The sequence below is a fragment of the Mastigoproctus giganteus genome, chromosome 6, assembly GCF_048544385.1.
Source record: "Mastigoproctus giganteus isolate SK-2022 chromosome 6, ASM4854438v1, whole genome shotgun sequence".
NCBI lineage: Eukaryota > Metazoa > Arthropoda > Arachnida > Uropygi > Thelyphonidae > Mastigoproctus > Mastigoproctus giganteus.
The window spans coordinates 123,238,514-123,257,963 of NC_143580.1; the positions used below are offsets into that span (position 1 = coordinate 123,238,514).

At 36.2% G+C, this 19,450-nt stretch overlaps 1 protein-coding gene across 1 annotated transcript in view; it reads right to left on the reverse strand.

Annotated features, from left to right (window-relative positions):
- Window positions 1-3,452: 3,452 nt before the first annotated feature.
- LOC150084553 (uncharacterized) overlaps window positions 3,453-19,450 on the reverse strand; it is a 150,541-nt gene continuing 134,543 nt past the window's right edge. The window contains exon 7 of the mRNA XM_090375312.1: window positions 3,453-3,673. Coding sequence (XP_090231438.1) covers window positions 3,485-3,673 — 189 coding nt within the window. The 3' untranslated portion in view covers window positions 3,453-3,484. The remainder of the gene's footprint in view (window positions 3,674-19,450) is intronic.

The following is a 19,450-nucleotide window of genomic DNA, read 5'->3' on the forward strand; positions in this document are numbered from 1 at the left end:
TTATGTCAAACAAAATCAATGCCTTGGAAATGTCAAGAGAAACTGTCCGAGATTCACCAAGCTTTTCTATTGAATTTATCAATAGAGGGCTAACATAAGCCAACATGTTGGCACTGGTGGAAGTCATACTGATCAAATTGTTGTTCAAATGTTGATCAAATGGAGTGTTTCGAGACAGTTTAAGAGTTGGCAGTTAACTGATTTCTACATTACTTTGGAGGTAAGTGCAACAGGTTAATAATGGGCTGAGAGGTATTTGTCACCTTTTTTTAGGAACTGGCTGGATATTAGCAAATTTCTAAGCAGAAGGAAAAGCACCAGTGGAATAAGAGTGTTAAAAAGATGACAGAACAGGAGCAAAAGTTGTGAGAACAAGTGGAAGAATGTCATCAGGACCTGGAAGTTTCTTGACATTAAAACTGATCAAAATTATTCTGATGTCATTTTGACAGAAGACCACAGGAGACACTGGTTAGAAGAAAAGTAGGATTCTAGTAAGTTGACTTTAGCTCAGGAGGCAATAGAACCATCAGGTTTTAATGGAGGTTGAAGTATAGATGGACAAAATTTTCAGCTAAGGCCTTGGCAAGAGACCACAATGCTCAACTATCATTTGTACAGAAAGCAAGTTTTCTACTCTTATCCTGTTCAAAATCTAGTTTGGGTTGATTAATAACTGCATTACAATTGTTGTGAGCTTTAGTGTAGGCAGAAAATGAACCTGAAGATTTGGATACAATTCAGTAATGATATGCAATATTCTTGCCTTGAACAGCCTTAGCACATTAATTGAAAAGCCAAGGTTTAGATAAAGGACAAAACCTTGGGAGGTGCATTATGGCCAACAACTACCAAAAAAAAAAGTAGTTGTTGGCCATAATGCACCTCCCAAGGTTTTTGCAGTACTTTGATCCAAGCCCGAGGCGGGATTCAAACCTTTGGGTTGCCAGGCAGGCACTTTACCCACCCGGCTAGTCCGGTCGGCAAGGTAGACTGTGGAGAAAACGATATCATGCTTACAAGAGTAATCTCACTGACTCAATATGGGTTAGTATTTACATCAGAAGATTTAAAACATTAATCCACCAAGAAAAAGAAGAATAGAAATGTTTGATTTCATCAGTTTCCATCAAAACAATGCAAAGTAGAGACCATTGCCAAGTTGTGGTCTGGTGTAACTAGAGGGCCATTCCTCTCGACTGGGTACTTATGGGTTGTTTGTGAGAAAAAGATCAAGAATGTAGGATAGGTAATCATATTCTGGTAGGTAAATGAACAATCTGTGTGAGGTCATTAGTAATTGTAAAAGTCTCAGCATATCAACCATTCTAGTCATACAGATTCAACTATCTGTATGACTAGAAAACTGAAGCTGATGCTGTGAACATTATGTCAAAGAAATTCATACCACTGTTAGGAAATTGTGACTGGAGAAAGCAGAGTTTCAAAGAAAGGAAAGACGTTGAAGACTTCCGAGTGATCAGTGTGAGTTGGGAGAATGATAGAGGCAGATGATGAATTTTACAGAGATTTTAATCCAGAGAAGATAGAAAAGAAGAGATTCCAAATCATTGTCTAAATTTCAGGGAATATTAGAATGGACATAAACAATTTTCACTTTTGAAGCAAAAGGAATCGTATAACAAATAATTAGGATAACTCAGATGAGCAGTAGTTGAAGCAGCCAGTAATTGGGATTCTGTCAGAAAAATAAGTGGGGCATGGCAGACTGTACGTGGGAATGGTCATCATGGAGACTGGAACCCAAGATTACATATATTTGTGAAATGAAGGAAGTTTTGGGTGTTTTAGTTATTTTCGCAGATTAGTTTGACTATTCATGATGCATTCGGTAGATAAAGTCAAAGTGTGGGGGGGGGGAGAAAATGATGAATTCGTGAAGTAATAAAATTTTTGGATATGGCATGCACACAACAAGATACGCCCAGCTCCTTTGACATAACAGTGCCCCCGACTACATACTACTTGGACTCCCTCCAGTTACCAGCTGATCTGGATGCTTCCCAGAGTTACCAATAGGTTCAGTCCAGTGGACTATCTAGTGGCTAGTCTGTGAGCTTGATGAAGTGCAGCAACAAAAAACCCAACCAAATTCACAGAGATTATCTAGTGGTCCCCATTAAGTGCCCCCCGACTACATACTACTTGGACTCCCTCCAGTTACCAGCTGATCTGGATGCTTCCCAGAGTTACCAATAGGTTCAGTCCAGAGGACTATCTAGTGGCTAGTCTGTGAGCTTGATGAAGTTCAGCAACAAAAAACCCAACCAAATTCACAGAGATTATCTAGTGGTCCCCATTAAATACATGTCATGTGACTGGTATTCACTGGAGCAAAGTACATAAAGCCTTAAAGGTAGGCTTCTGCCTGTTTCCTTGTAAAATCACAAATATACATCAATTGTAACCACAACACTGGCAAAGTCACTGGCAATTTTGTCCACTGATTGTCAAAGTTGCATGGGATCCAAATTTTAACATTCTACTGGCATGAAATGCACTTTCATTGTGATGAATCTGTGATAGGCACAAATTTGGGCTAGAGAAAACCATCAAGTGTGTTGAAGAATCACTTTATTCATTACGTTAATACTATTATTAGTCCCTTTTTTTCTTTTAAACTATTAGCAACTGCGAGAATACTGAGACATGCACAATTAATGACACACTATAGCTTAAAATTATCCCATGGAAGCATAACTTTTTTACAGGATGGTGCTACCTGTCACACTAACTATAATATCAAACAGCTCTTATGAGAAATCAACCATCCTGGAAGAATCTGTTATTAGTTGTCATTTTCCACATCCTTGGCCTGCAAAGATAACCCAACCTAATTCCACAAGACTTTTGGTTGCGAAGATATTTGAAACACCATGTTTACAGAGATTACCCTTAAACTCTTTTAGAGTTTAAAGATGCATTCCACTGTAAATTTTAAAGGCAGTTGTGGACTATCCAATGCCCCATCTTGATTGCTTATTAGAAAATAGTGATGGAGATTTGGTAGTCAGAAATTTAGAAAAATAATTTAACTCTGTCAATTTTTCTAAATTCATCAGTTTTGTGTTCACAGTGGTAAAACTAATTTTTTGCATTGTTTAAAAAATCCCATCTATACAAAACATATTTTTATATGACCTATAGTGTATACTGATTTCTGAAAGTGGAAAGGACTTTATAATTGCCCTCTATTAAAAGAAAAAAAAAATTAAAAAACAAAACAGTGGTAAATTTTAAAAATAATATAATACTAATGTGACATATATGCTGCAAGAGAAATATATTTATTTCCATATACATGACATAAATTTTATTTTTCTCTCTCTATCTGTTATAGATTGAAGTGTATAAGAATCTATAAAATGGCATGAACTTTTTTGCTCATTTTTAGTTTACCAAAATTATTGTTTAGGAATGAAATTGAATGATAAATGAAAATTTATCATTCAATAAAATGAAACTAAGGCGTTTCTCCCATTGCAAGTTTCTGATTAATGTTTGCTACAACAGCAGGAAGATCTTTTACAGAATCTACAACATAATGTGCACCTGAGTCTATCAGTATCTCATAAGAACGTGATAGTTTTTGTTCCAAATCTGCTTTGGTCATTTCTTCGAGCTGCTGTTCTGTTAATCCCATATAGTTACTCTAAAAATATAAAAATTCAAAACAGATTAGCTTCATTTAACTAATAATTACTGTTAACTTAACTAAATTTGAACACTTTTCAGAGAATAGAAGAAAACAAAATTCATGAACACAACAAAGTTATTTACGGCAAAAGAGACATATTTTACTGTATGTCTCTTTTGTGTCTCTTTTATACTTTGTGTAAAAGGCAATTTTTATTATAAGGCATAGATTTTGACCATATCCTGAGGGCATAACCAACAATAACTACAATTTACATAACAGAAAACAAAATTTTAAATTAAATTATAACTATGTAAATGCAAAGGAATAATAGATATGGTAACATAGTGGGAACTTTTAATTGCCACTATGTTAACAATAGGTAAAGCCCAAATTTACAGGGATGGACTGATTGGAAGCTGGCATATACCTGTTAATCTTTTCAAGTGCATAGCTGGTCTTAGGTTGAGGCAACACAGGAAATTGCCTGGACTGCCAGTTTTAAAAAAGAAAATGAAGTGCTATAAATAATTATGATTCATACTGTAACAGCACTGTGATTGTTGTTGTAGTAGACAGTGATATATGTTAGTAAATTGGCTAGACCTCTATAGCTTACTTATATATTTCCTTATTCAGTTTGGGGAATGAATAAGGAAACATTTTATAATATTATGCTACATTAAACAAAAAATGTTGCAAAAAAACAGACACTTATACAGCTACATAAACTGACCACGTTCCTGAAACTTTCCATAGTGCTTGGTGTATTTGTATTGCTGTGAATAACAATACCAGTGTGTGATACAAACAAATATGGTAAAGCAACAGTGGACACTTGCTATATATTATTATCACCATAAAACAAATTTTAAGTGAAGTGGAGTAAATTTAAAGCAATCTGGTATCATAGTCTGTAATTTACTAATCGTTGTGCCAGAAATAACGAATTATGTCAGAATTCTTCTCTTTAGCAAAAGAACTAAAAAGGATTTAAATTTTTGGCAATTTTAGTAATTTGGTATGATACTCTCATCCAAGTAAAACTGCAAAATCAGGAAATGCAGTTGAATTGCATCTACTGAAAAGGACTGAAAGATTTTCAATTCTGTTATGAAAATGGCTTCAGTGGTGCTAAATAACTTGCAGATGTGCCCAGAAGTGATGCTTCCATTACAATCTTCTAAAAGAAAGAAAGTTACAAAAGCAATTTTCATGGGAATCAGAGGATAAAACTGTTTGCAATTCAATGCACAGTAAACCCTCGCTAATCTGGTTACAGTTAATCCGGATCGAAATAGGAAAATTCAGTTCAGAATTGAGTACTTTTAAAGACAGGATTTAGGAAGTCAGGCAAGTCACTCTGACTGTGCACTGATTGACTGTGCAGAGAGAGAGAGAGATGGAACACATTACATTGTCTTGCATGTCGTTCAGTATCTTTGTTGACTATCTGAGTTGGAGGGATGTTATTGCTTATATCGCTTCATTTGCATACTTATTTATATGTATATATGTACATAAGTTAACATATATACATATTTTATATAATTGTGGATTCTAAAGAATTGAAAAGTAGAATAAAAAGAAAACGTTACTTTAACTATCATTAACAAGCTCAAAGTGATAGAAGAACTTGAAAATGATGTTGCTGGAAAAAAAATTGATAAAGAATTTGGTATTGGCCAACAGATCGTGTTAAATATTAACACACAAAAATAATCTATAAATGCATTTGGTTTAAAATTCAATGTGGAGAGTGATAAAAGCAGTGTATCAAATAGACATTAAAAAGCCAAAGGAGGTGTTGCTGGAAGAAGCCGTATTTAAGTGGTATTCACAGCAATGATTAAATGGCATTGCCGTGCGTGGTGTTCAGCTAAAAGCAGCAGCAGAAAAGTTTGCAAAGCATTTGAAGTTACACAATTTTAATTGCAGTTCACAATAGTTGTGGTGATTTAGACAAAGGCACAACATCACTAATAGAAAAAATTGTGGTGAAGTCCTAAGTGGTAATGTTGAAGGTGTTGAGCCATTTAGAAAAAAATTAAATGAAATTATAATACAATAAGGTCTTTGTTATTCTCAAATATATAACACTGATGAAACGGGACTGTTTTGGTGTGGTCTACCAGAAAGTACACAAGCCTCTCATACACAGAAGTCAACACCCAGGCAGGAAAAGAACAAGAAGTTTTCAGCACTTCTTTGTGCCAATGCAGATGGAACTCATCGGCTAAAGTCTGTTGCAGTCGGCAAAGCTAAGAATCCAAAGGCATTAAAAGACTGCTACAACTCACAAAATGCTTGGTTCACACAAGAAATTACAAAGAATTGGTTTCATAACCACTTCATGCCTGAAGTGTTGAAATTTTTGAGATTACCAGATTAAAGCACTTTTAATCCTTAACGATGTCCCTGCACATCCAGATATTGAAAATATGTCTGGTAAGGATGGTAAAATAAAGTGCTCAGCTTTGCTGCCAAACACAACTGCCCTAATACAGCCCATGGACCAAGGCATCATTATGGCCTGCAAGAAGCTCTACAAGTGCAAGTTCCTTGATGAGGTGATGGTAGTGCTGGAAGACAGGATGGATGAAGATAAAGACACAAGAGAAAGAAGAACGCTGTCAAATATCAAATCATACAATATCAAGTCTGTTATTTTCAACTGGGCTAGTGAATGGAGGGACACTAAAAAGGAAACTTTAGTGAATGGCTGGAAAAAACCCTTGCAAAATACAGATGGTGATATTGACTTTGAGGGATTAGAGCCAGAGGACTTTCAGACTGTGTTGTTGAGAGCAGCTGGAGAGACTGAAATAATGCAAGAAAACATCCAAGATTGGCTTGAACTGGAAGGAGGAGATCCTGGATTTCAGCTTCTAACAGAGGAAGAAATTGCTGCAGATGTTATTAAGGATTCTGCTATGGAAGAAGAATCAGATAATGAACTACAAGAATCTACAATTAAGAAGAATCTTCTTAGTTCCAGAAGACATGGCATTGATGCAGCAATCAATTATGTGGACTCTTCAACAAATCAAAAATTGCAGGGGTATTATGAACACCTAAGAACTGTGAGGGAGATCCTAAATAAAGAACAGCAACAGAAGTCTGTTCAGACAAAACTTGACAGCTTCTTCAAACCTGCATTATTACGTTCAAAAACAAGTATAACTTCTGAGTCTTCAATCAGCGGATAAATGTATTGTCTTTTTATAGTTTTTAAATAAAGGCTCTGCAATGATATATTTTTATTTTCATTAGCACTACATATATCATTAAATTTTCCATTTATTTGTGTTCTAAGTTTTTGTCTTTTAGGGCTATCTTTTGCTTCACTAATCCAGATTATTGCTTAATCCGGATGAACCTCCCCCCCAATTAATCTGGATTAGCAAGGGTTTACTATATATATATATATATATTATAATCCAAATATCCTATTTTAATTTAGCTTATATATATGTATATATAGCAATACCTCATTTAGTACGTATTTCATTCAGCATGGATTTCACTATAACACGGTTTTCAATTTACTGTACATATTAAAACTCATTCACTAGCCTATACACGTACTCTACATATGCTGTGGTGCCAACTCTACTGTCGCACATGTGCTAATAGCTCTCCTCAGGCAGACAGTGGCAACATACAACAGTGTTCAGTATTCTTAATCCTATCCTGATGAGACACGATAGCTTTTCAAACTTTTCATTTCACAATTTATTTTTACCCCTTTAAATACAATCGAAAATATATCTGCATCTTGGCTAGAAATCATTGCCAACAACATGCATTCCGTTTGGCAAATGATTTCACTGGTTTTGAATCACAAGTTCAGACAACTGCCGAAGACATTGTGAAGATCAGAAAAGACTTGGGATTCGAAACTTGGGACACTGCCAATGCACATGACTGCATTGACTGACATGATGCAACTCTCCTTGAAATTGATGAGCAAAGTGCATATGAAGAAGAGGAAAACAATTCTTAACAAAAGAATTGGAGAAAGTTTTTCTGAGGGGGGGGAGTGACATCGCCTGCGATGCGATTATGAATGGAGATCCAAACGTTGAACGTAGCATCAAGATATGGCAAAATTTACAAGATGGAATTCGATGCTACAAAGACTTGTACACTGAGAAAACGAAGAGACGACTTCACCAGACTTCATTACTGAAATACTTAAATAAACAATAAAGCTTTTTTCTCTTCTCTCAGGATGTTACCTTTTCATTAATAAAATTTTTGCAATATTTTTTATTTCAAATCCTTTTAATTGGCTATCAAGAGAAAATTGTTTATATATTTATTATAATTTGTTTATAGACTTTTTTTTCTAGTATGCATTCAATTAAAACCATTATAATTATACCTCAATCAGCATGGTTTCTTTGTAAACCCTCTGTTTCGCATAACACAGAACAGTTTCAGTATCAATTATTATCAGTGCTATGCGGGATATTGCTGTATACATTTAAAAAAAAAAAAGTTCTCCCTTAACTTACAGGATAAAATTATGTCAACTATGGATACCAAATGAAGGTGTAACTTACTCCAGACTCATTCTGCTATGTTTGTAGACATTGTATGGGCAAGGGTGTGCTGGAGGGGGGGACTTGGGTGGTGAGCTTGTGGTCTCCCCCCTTGTTAAAAAATTAGTCATAAAATTTAAGACTATTTTAACTAAGGATGACCCTCTGCTGAAATTTTACTCAAGCCACAAGCTGGCAGCAACCCCAGCAAATGGGTCTGAAGATGCTGAAGTATAACCCTATTTACTTCAGCATCTTCAAGCATGCTGAAGATGCTCACATGTAGTTAATGAAAATACTTTTGAGCCTACAGGCCAGTAAGGCTCCTGGGGTTGATGGCATATACCCTATAATCTTAAGGGAGGTAGAAAGTGAGTGCATTGAACCATTGAGGCTAATTATGAGAGCATCACAGGACTCTGGTGTGATTCTGTTGGATTGGAAAGTAAACTTATTTCTCTCAATAAGTTTACAGTACATACAAAGCTTCTTTTAGAATTCCATGGGTGATCGAGAAATATTGTGCACACCTCATTTATGCTATAGTAATTACAGGTCAACATTGGAGGGATGGTTTTGTGATAGTCATTAAGTGTATGCCATTTGCTATATGTGGAGAGAGCCTACAAACCATCATGATCCTGGATGCCAAGTGTTGTCATATCTAAGCAATTCTTGTGTGCTTAAAGAACGTTTTTCTCTCCTATAACTTCATTTTTTTTTCTCTCTGTTACATGGCTCTATTTTCTTAAAGGCACTAAGAGAGAGAGAGAGCCCAGAAGAAGGAAAGTATCTTTTTCTTTAATTTTTTAATTAGTTTTACTAACTGAACTAACTTCTGTGCTTGGCCATAAGTTTCACTACTCCTGCCACCTTGTGGAGGGGTGGGTAACCTGCATGGTAAAGATAAATTCCAAGGGCCAAAAGGAACCACCATGTAATGAAACAATTTTCCTCCTTTAGAGCCTTCAAACTCAGGAACCATACCATCTGACATTGATCATGACACTAAGTTACAGAGCAATAAAAAGCATTGAAGCCTATAACAGCTACAAATTAATCTGCAATACTGCTACAGAAAAGGATAGGCTGGTAAAGAGAGCAAAGAGTGGGGATAAGGAATTCTTCACGTATATAAATGCAAAGAGAAGGGCAAATCAGATCAGACCCTTACGTAATGGACATAGGGTATTACATACCCAAGCTGAAGTTGCAGGTGAACTCAACAGTTACTTTGCATCGATATTCACAGAAGAAAAACCCTTTACGTCAATGAGAAATTATGGGAGTGAAGTTGAAAAAAAAAATAAAAATCAATTATGTTCAATGTTGAAATTTCACGCTCACATGTATTTAATGAAAATACTTTTGAGCCTACAGGCCAGTAAGGCTCCTGGGGTTGATGGCATATACCTTATAATCTTAAGGGAGGTAGAAAGTGAGTGCATTGAACCATTGAGGCTAATTATGAGAGCATCACTGGACTCTGGTGTGATTCTGTTGGATTGGAAAGTGCCAATGTATCTCCAATACAATAAAGACAGTTTTAAGAGGGAAATTACGCCAGTTAGTCAAACTTCAGTAGTATGGAAAAATCATGGAGACACTGATCAAGAGTGGAATTCAGGATAATTTAGATAGAAATAGAATTTTGAAGGCTACTCAGCATGGTTTTGTAAAGGGAAAATCATGTTTAACAAATCTGGTTAGCTATTTTGACAGGGTCACTCGTGAGCTGGATTTAGGGAATAATTTTGTCATTGTTTATTTAGATTTCAGCAAAGCATTTAATGCAATCCCTGAAGTGTATCTAGGTCACTCTAAAGAAGTGACCTAGATACACTTCAGGGATGGTCAGAAAAGTGGCAGCTATGCTTTTAATTGAGCAAAATGCAAGGTCTTACCTCTGGGGAACAGCAACCGCAAAATAACTTATACACTTGGTGGAGTTGAACTAAGGGACTTGGGAGTTATGATATGGCCAGACATGAAGTTCTCTGAGCATTATATACAGGTTGCAAGGAAGGCACACGGTGTCCTATCAATGATTTATCTAACATTTGTTAGTAGAGATAAGGACATCATTGGACCACATTTGGAATACCGTGTTCAGGTATGGGGACTGCACCTAAAAAAAGACATCAAGCTTCTAGAAAGGGTCCAAAGATGGGTAACTCACTGGTGAGATCAGCAAAAAGGGCATCCATAATAGGAAAGACTTTAAATATATGGGTTGTTGTTGTTTTTGGTTTTTAGGAGCATTAGCAACTAAGGCCATAATTGCTCCGGGAATACACGGTGGTCGTTCCCTGACCTTTCCGTATTTGGTGGTGACGGGATCGAACCCCAGTCTAATCAAGAAGCGTGTGTTATGCACTGCTGCTCCTTCCCACCTGGCTACGGAGGCGCCAAATATATGGGTTGCACAGTTTGAAAACTAGGCACCTTAAAGGAAACTTGAATGTTAAGGCCCTGAGAGGCAAAAGTAAAATGAATGAGGATGAAATTTTCACAGGTATAAATGATTCTAGAAATAAATTCAAGTTACGGGGAAGGGGGGAGATATTTAGACTGTATTGAAGGAAGTCTTATTTTAGCCAGCGAGTTATAAATTACTGGAATAAGTTATCTACAATACGATGCTTCTCTTTATTTTTTACGATGTTGATTTTAAATTGAATAGCTTCCCTTTATTTTTTATAATGTTGCGTATGATTTGGTCACCAACATTATAATGGTTCCTTAGAGATTTAACAGATGGACCGTTTTCAAACTTTTGAATAATTTCAAGTTTTTGTTTAATTTGACAACTCTTGCACTTGCCCATCATTTTCGTGATTTCTAAACAAAAAAAAAATTCCGACACCCTGACATAAATAACAAAACAAAAATTGTCCTTTTGTGGTGCAACAGAACATAACAATGACATGATGCACTAAATCAAACTAAACATTTGGTCTCTTTTTTTTTTTTTTGTTTTGAGCGCTGGCGTAAAGACAGCGGGGGTTGCAAGATAGGTACACTAATCTCCCAGTGGTGACTTATAACACCGGTTCTTGTCGCTTATTTATGACTTCCGAAATATCTGTTTATACCCATTCTAGTTCTTACTTAAATTTTATGATTTCTGGTTGTTTTTTTTTTTTTTTTTTTTTTAATTTGGAGTCTTGAAGTGTCCTGGTAAATCAAGAGTCTGCTGTACTTTATTATTACTGTATGTAATGTTGGCAATGTCTTACTGTGTGTTTAATTTATCAATTAAACTTTATTATACATATGTATGTACAAGAAAATCACGTTATATATGGGGGCAGCAGGTGTTTGCTTATATCTGCGGTTTCAGCCATCCACAGTAGGTCTTGGAACATATCTCCCGCGGATACTGGGATCTTACTGTGCTAATACTGATACTATCTAAAGAACCTAAAAGACTTTGAAAAGAAGCACAGTGCCACAATGTATCAACCTTTCTGATGACATTCTCTCTATCCAACCAACTTGTGATCAAGTTATCACAAAATTAGGGCCATTCCTGGCTCCTTGGCTGCCTGCGTGCAGCAAGCATTTGGTGCCCCTTTACATCACATTTTTAAAAGGAAAAAACTTTAGTGTTTACTAGTAATATGAACACAGCGACACAAATTTAAATAATTTTTACTGAAACTGATAAACAAAACCACATATAATCCTATCCTTGAAGTGTCCTTCCACCCGACTTTCCCCTGTTCTATTTTAAAAATCGTTTGACTTAGAGCACTGAGATAAACTTTGTTTCTACTCACTAGGAGGTCCCAGGAAAACTATTCTTAATTTTGACCCAAGAGAAAAAATTTTCTCTTCAAAATAATAAATGTAAAATTCAATTTTTCAACTTTCAAAAATGAAGTTATAATCAAACTTAAGGAAACATTTTCATTCATTTTGGATATACAACTGTTGTAATTTTTACAGATTTCATTCCATATTTATGACTGAGAATCATATTTTCCACTCATATTATTATTAGCTATATGGTGTGAGTAAGCCTGAGGCTTATGCTGGTGTGAAGGCAACTGCCAAAAAAAATTCCTGAGAAAAGAGAAGAGAAGAATGATGATATCCAGCTCAGGACCCTGGGTGTGCTAAGCCCATACTCACCAGATGTGAACCACTGTCATAACCTTGACCCCTCATGTTATTTAATTTTAAGTTATATTTTGGGATTAAATCATTTAATACTCACATACATAACCCCTTACCTGTTGTGTCATTAATTTGATGAAATCCCAAAAAAATGTTCCCTTATTCTACGTCATTGCCGGAGTATACAACAAAACATATGATAAATGTTATTGTTCAACATGGCTACTGTCAGGGGTGCAATCTAGAATAATTGAGAAATACTTGCTACTTTCAGCCCTACCTAATATTTCTTTCCTTATTTTGCCAGCAATTAAAGAAATAATTTCATTCTGAAGTTTACATTCCCAGATAATGTGGCATATGGCTAATAAATATTTTTTAAATATTTGAAAGGTGATCAATTGTGTATGGATAAAATTTAGCTAACATTTCAATTGCTTGGGAACATAAAATTCACTTGAGGAACTGTGAAATGCAAAAGACTGGCCAGGTAAATATTGAACCCCAGCAAAAATTTGTTTCAAAATTTCAGTCCACTGATTTTTCTCTAGTTCATACAAGCAACATTGTTCTTTATTTACAGTTGTTTGTTTTGTTAACCATGGACTTCATTGTAAAGTATTTATTGTAATTATAAATATGAATAGAAGATATTTCATGTGGCTGCAAATTAATACTAGCATGCTTCCAATCGGAAAAGCCAGTTGAACATAATTGAATATTTGCAGTTCCAAATATTTTACAACAAAAACAACATACACTAATTGTTGAAACTGAATATATTAACCAGTCATGATTTACCCTTTCATTGTTTGCTAATGTCCTTGTATAATATATGCTTGGAAATCGTCCTTTTTCATTCAAAGTTAATGAAACATTATTAACTTGTTTAGGTCCATTTTCAGCATGTCTATCCACTTTCTTAATAAAATTTTGGGCCAACGACCAGGATCCTTGATGGCTTCTATGGGAATGTTTTCATCCACTGCTTCTGATTTTTCACCTCCAGTAGAAGCATAATTTTCTTGTTCCGCTATAGGTTGTCCTATTACTTTATCATCATCAGAAATTTGCTCTGATTCATAACCTCTTTCTTCACGTGCAACAGTTGTACTTTTGCAATACTTTAACATACTTCCTTGTTTTTTTGTTTCTTCTTGTTTTTCTGTTTTTTTTTTTATATTCTGGTCCACTTAATTTTTTCCTCATAAAATATCTTACCTGGAAAATTAATCCAATAATTTTTAATGATTTTAAAAATTAATATTTTGTGTATTTTGCTCTAAGACATTTGAGTAATTTTAACTGTGACTCTTTCATTTAATGAGTTAAAAACGCTTACCTTTATTATTTGTGCTAATCAAAAAAATTTACTACTATTAAATTAATAAAAAGATTAGCGACAGAAATGCTTTTCTAAATGATAATATTGTCTTCTCATATGCCGTGTCTATGTTTCTCTTACTTTAGTCCCAACCGAATCCTCTTGCACAAACGCACAAGTACATTGTCTGCGACTTGGCGCCACAATCATTTAATACAAATTCTGTACAAAGTATACACGCAACAATCGACATAACATGAAAAACAAAGTAGTTAGGGGCTCCTATTGATATAAAATGTATTCAAAGGGGCTAGTGCTGGTTTTAAATATTTTTGATATTTGCCACCCACGTGTTGATTATGCATTCCCATGCTTTTGAGCGGCCCTGCACAAAATCCAAAAATACTTTGCATCTGCCACTGGATCACCAAAAATTGTAAAACGACCACAATCCAAGATCTGATTGAAACAGCCACCTCAAAACATTCTGAGCGTCTGTTAAAGATAACAACGTTTGGTGGGCTGCCAGTTTCTATTACTCCCCAGAATACCTTAAATTTAAAGGTGTCATCACAAAGTGGGACCTACTTGATTTAGAAACTCAGCAATCAAAAGGTAACAGTGCCAAATGAATCATGACTAAAAATGATGGAAACCTCATTCCATATTTGCCATCCAAAGTAAAAGCTGGCTTTTAAACTGCCAAATTCAGCCTTATATTCTGATTCCTCTTCATTGTTTTAAATGCCAGAAATATGGCCATTCGCAGCATGTAGAGATGACATCAGTTGTCCTGTTTGTTGTTCCAAGGAGTCTACACAAGCAGATTGTTTAGCCTGAACTCCTGTTTACCCCAAATGCAAAGGAAGCCACTCCACCCTTTCTAAATCATGTGAAATATGGAAAACTGGAAAAAAATTCAGCAATACAAAATAGAACATAAAGTTGCATACCCTGAGGCACGGAGACAAATTATGTTGAGCATGCTTAGTCACTTTTAGCAACCCACACTCGGTGGTATCTTTCAACTGCAGCTCAAACAGATGTATCAATACTGTCGAATACCTCTCAAACTAACTGCGTTAAAGCTAAGCTATTAACTACTGAAAAAAAAAAATCCTTTAAATTAAAACCGGAGAAGCCACTGATGCTCCAATTAGCATCCTAACTGAAACAGTTTTACATAACACTGAAAAATTATACTGCTGAAGACTGTAAAAAACTGCATCACCCACCGACAGCATGGAAGCGGATTAACATTTAGATAATGACGGATCTGTACTAAAACTTCATGTGAACGACATTATGGATACTGGAAACTCCACTTCCCTAAAAAAAGATAGGAAGAAATGCTCCACTTACAAAAAAATAGTTAGAAGAACCTCTTCCACAGCTAAACCTAAATAATGCACAATATCATACAGTGGAACTGCAGAGGACTAAGCAGACATTCCGACGCCCTAAGTAAGGAATTTATTTCCTGAATTCTACTCCACAGAGGTATGTCTGCAAGAAACACTTTTGTGATCACAAGTTCCACTAAAACTTTACAGCAGCCAGATGTCATCCAGCACAGCACTTCAAGGACTATCTTGGGAACTTTCAGGACTTCTCCAACCCCAAGTCTTTATATAGAAGCACATGATCTCCCATTACACTTTCATAGAAAAACATTACTGCTTCTTTATGCTACCTAAGGTCCAGAAACTCATTCCATTGCATCCCAGTTGGGAGTGTCTGTATAATACTTAATGGGATTCCTTCTATGATAGTAAGCTACATGGAGAATGATCTGCCTCACACAAGTTTAAAGAGCTTGTTCAGACTTGGAATGTCAATTTAAGTAATGGTTTTCATGACAAAATTGTACTTGTTCCACCTTGGATGTACGTTTCTGCATCTTACTATACACACTTTCACTAGTAGGGGAAGAATATTTTATCTACCTGCAATATCAGACAGTTGCATTCAGCTTACGGTACTCTGAACTTCCATTCCTGTAAAATATATACTGATGGATCAAAGTCTGACAGTATGGTAGGTGCTGCGGCAGTTTTTCTTTTGTTTACAGTTAAAGCCTCATTATGAATAGCACGAAGTGGCCTCAATGCTGACCTGTATGGCATAAAGTTAGCTCTTAGTATGATTTATTGATCTTTCCATCTTGCCTATAATTTACAGACTCTCTCAGTGCAGTTTCTGCCATAAGGAAGAATTTCTCATATTTTCATCCTACCTTGAACTGTATTCACTCCCAGTTACTCTTCTGCAGCGAGTTCAGTCAGTCAATTTTTCGGGATCCCAGGTCATTCTGGAAAAATGGAAGTGCTGATCTTGCCGCTATCCGCTCAACCCACTCTTGCACACATCCTCAGGTTCCTTTCACTGACTATAAACCTATTACACTGAACAACAAATTTTGGGCCATATCTTGTTACGAGCATGAAAGTAAGCTTACTTTATAGATTTTGAGGTGCTAAATATGAAAAGAGTGCTTAAAATGGCAGATTCACTCTTGTTTTTGAAAAAAGTAATTTTTTATATTTATACAAGGTATTTTTTATTTATATGGCAGGAAGATGTAGCCATGAACATACGTGTATCAAACACTGGACCTTTTCATCTTTCGATTGTATTATGAAAAAACATTTTCATTTTTAGTTTTTTTTTTCTTGCCCTTAAGAAGTATTCAGTACCTCAAGATGCCCTTTACTTTTGACACAGCCTTTATACTTAGGACTTCATCGCTCCGTCGGAGATAGCTGCGTTCGCATAGCAGTTTAGCCCATGCAATCAACATCACCCCAGGGGAGGCGGCAGCTGTAACATTATCCCACCTAGGCGTTTAGTCAATCAGTGACGTCAGGCTGTTCTCCTGTGTGCGGGCAAGTGACGAGCATGTTTGAACCCTGAGAACGAAGAGGGCAGAAGGTGATTATGGGCAGAAGGTGATTATGGGCAGCAGTGGGAAAAATAGCAGGATGGGCGACACGTTGCCTCGTGTAATCAGAATCCGATAAACACATTAACTGTCACTTCAACACTCCGTGCATGGTACAGTATCAATTTATTTGTGACAACCCCCTTGAAAAACGACGGAAACTACCCTATACTAATACCGTAATGTCTTCTTCAGATAACATTTCATATTTTAGTAGTCTCTATTCGCAATAGGTGATAGGTCCCAAGGTTTATTTCTTCCCTCCCCCTACATTGCTGACTCGTGAGATCAGAACAATTCTTAGGGAGCTCAGAGAGGGGATGTGGAGATATATATATTTTGGAAAGGGGAAAAAAAAAATAATAAGTTCAGGGGTGAGACTAGGGAGAGTTAGACCAAAAAAGAGTAAGAAGATTGCTAGAGATTTTAAGGCATGAAGAAGAAAGTTTTAGGCGTTAAGATGATTTTCGGGAAGAACACTGGTTCCGAAGCAGCACGGAGTTTTTCGGGTAAGTCGACCATTGATAATTAAAGACAAATTATTCAAAATTACACCAAACTTCAACCTACACACGTTTTAAAGTATTTACCAAATATCTTTCCTCATAAATATACCCAAACAAGGGTTGTAACAACTGCTTAGTACTCAGTTTAATAGACTATACAACTTATTAACCTGGTTGTCAAATTACTAATTACACTATTAAGTTAATATAATTCCCTGTTCTTGTTTTGAACAGTTATATGTGATGACAAACACCAATCATTTTGTACTTGCTAGAGAATTAGTGGAACAGCCACATGAAGAACATTTCAAAACTATAATATAGCTAACAGCAAGATAATGCTTGTATTCAGTTAATTTACCTAACAATCACATACCATTTAATTCAAACTATGTACCATTTCTATTGTATTGTTTTGTATACCTATATGTTTAATAAACCTTGTTTTGTTTGTTACTATTTTGTGTCCTGACCATTCCTTCTAGTTACATGCAATTCACTAAACAAACTTGTAGAAGAACCATTAATTGCGGTCACTCCGGGGTCCCCTTATCTAAGAGGTTCCTCTGGGTGAAAATCACAGCGCGATCCTCGATGTTGCATTCTTACTCAACGTCCAACTGGGTAAGTCTTCAGAGCACAGGATCTTGTCCTAATTTAAACTGCTAGAAGCTCATATGGAAACCCAGGTTTTCTGGAATACACATGGTAGCATGTAGTCTTGCTGAGAAATGAGTGATACATGAGTATCACTATACGTTGACAGGCAAGCGCACGTTACGACGGAAAACACTGTGGAACAGTATTCAGCTTTGGGAGCATCCCTTTTCACCATCCAATCGGCTAACATGGTGGAACTCCATTTGCTTTTGTATCTTTGTTCCATCACTGCAATGTCTTGATGGAAGCACTCAGTGTTTGTTGCTGATGGCACCACAGTTTGGCAGGAAGAAATGCATCTTCAATGACATGTTGCACCTCAGTTTTTTGTAAAAAATAATGAGATCCTCCACAAGCTGCCTATAGCTGCTGGCTTTAACATTTACTGGAAAATGAGTTGTTAACATTTCGAAAGGCTTTCCACGCTGATTTCTCTCTATCACTAAGGACACATTCAAACTGTTTGTCTTTGAAAAGGTGCCTTATTTGTAGACCATTGAAAACACTGCCTTAATCTTCTCTGTACTAAGTCTTGGGAATTTCTCCTGCAAGTATGTGAATACAGGCCATTCACTTCCAAAGCCTTCACGAAACTTTTCATGAGCCCCAGTTTGATGTGCAGTGGTGGAAGCAAAACTTTATTTAGATCTACCAGAGGTTCAAATGCTATGTTCTTCATTCCAGTGTTAATGATTTTCATTGAGGCCAACTCCTCTTCCAGTAATGCATATCCTTGGTACTACTATCCCACTTGCAAAGAAAGCAGCATTACTTAGTGTAACCCTTTTGTAGTCCTAATAAAATGGCAATTACCTTTAAATCACCACATATCTGCCACTCGTACTTCTGATAGTGTACACCTAAGATGATGTTCTCCATGTCTACTTATATTTCTTTTTTCTGGACAGCATATGCAAGAGGTATTGGAGGCAGCATATTTCCATTGTGTAATAATGGAAATATGCAACTATTTATAGATGCTTCTAAGGTTAGCCTTAAGGCTAACCTTAGAAGCATCTATAAATAGTCGCCATTCTTCTGGAACCTATCTCATGTTCATTGCTGCCATTTGACCATCAATATCCATTAAAACAGTAAGGTCACCTTCTGTTTGATAGATGGCTGCTGTACTTCTTCGTGTATATTAAATTGATGTTCATCAGTCTTCATCTTCATCAGAGTGTACAGAAAAACTTCACCTAAATGGGACAAATTGTAGATGGTATATTTGGGTAAGTCACTGTCCACTTTTTCTTCATTGTCATCCCTTTTCTAATAGGAGGCACCATACAGAAGTAACAGTTTTTGGACCCTCCACATCATGGGCATTTCGAAAGGCATAAAGTGTTCCTTTCATTTCACCCACGCATTGAGTTTTGATGAACAGGTAATGCAGCATATGTGTGGAGCCCAGTTGCCCTGGTTGCCTACTTTACACCCAAAGTACAAGAAATAGACTTTTTTATGGCTCAAGTGAAGGGACACTTTCTTGAAACTAACGTGACTTCTCCACATACGTAACAAGTCATCCGGACTATTCATACAATTGAGGCATATTAATTTTACACGATAAAAATACTGCACAAAATGTAGCAATCTCACACAGAACAAATCATCAAGTACCTTGCCATATTCAAGGATTACTGCGAGGTAAAGGCACATTTGAGGCAAAAGCTTATCACGTGCAGAGCG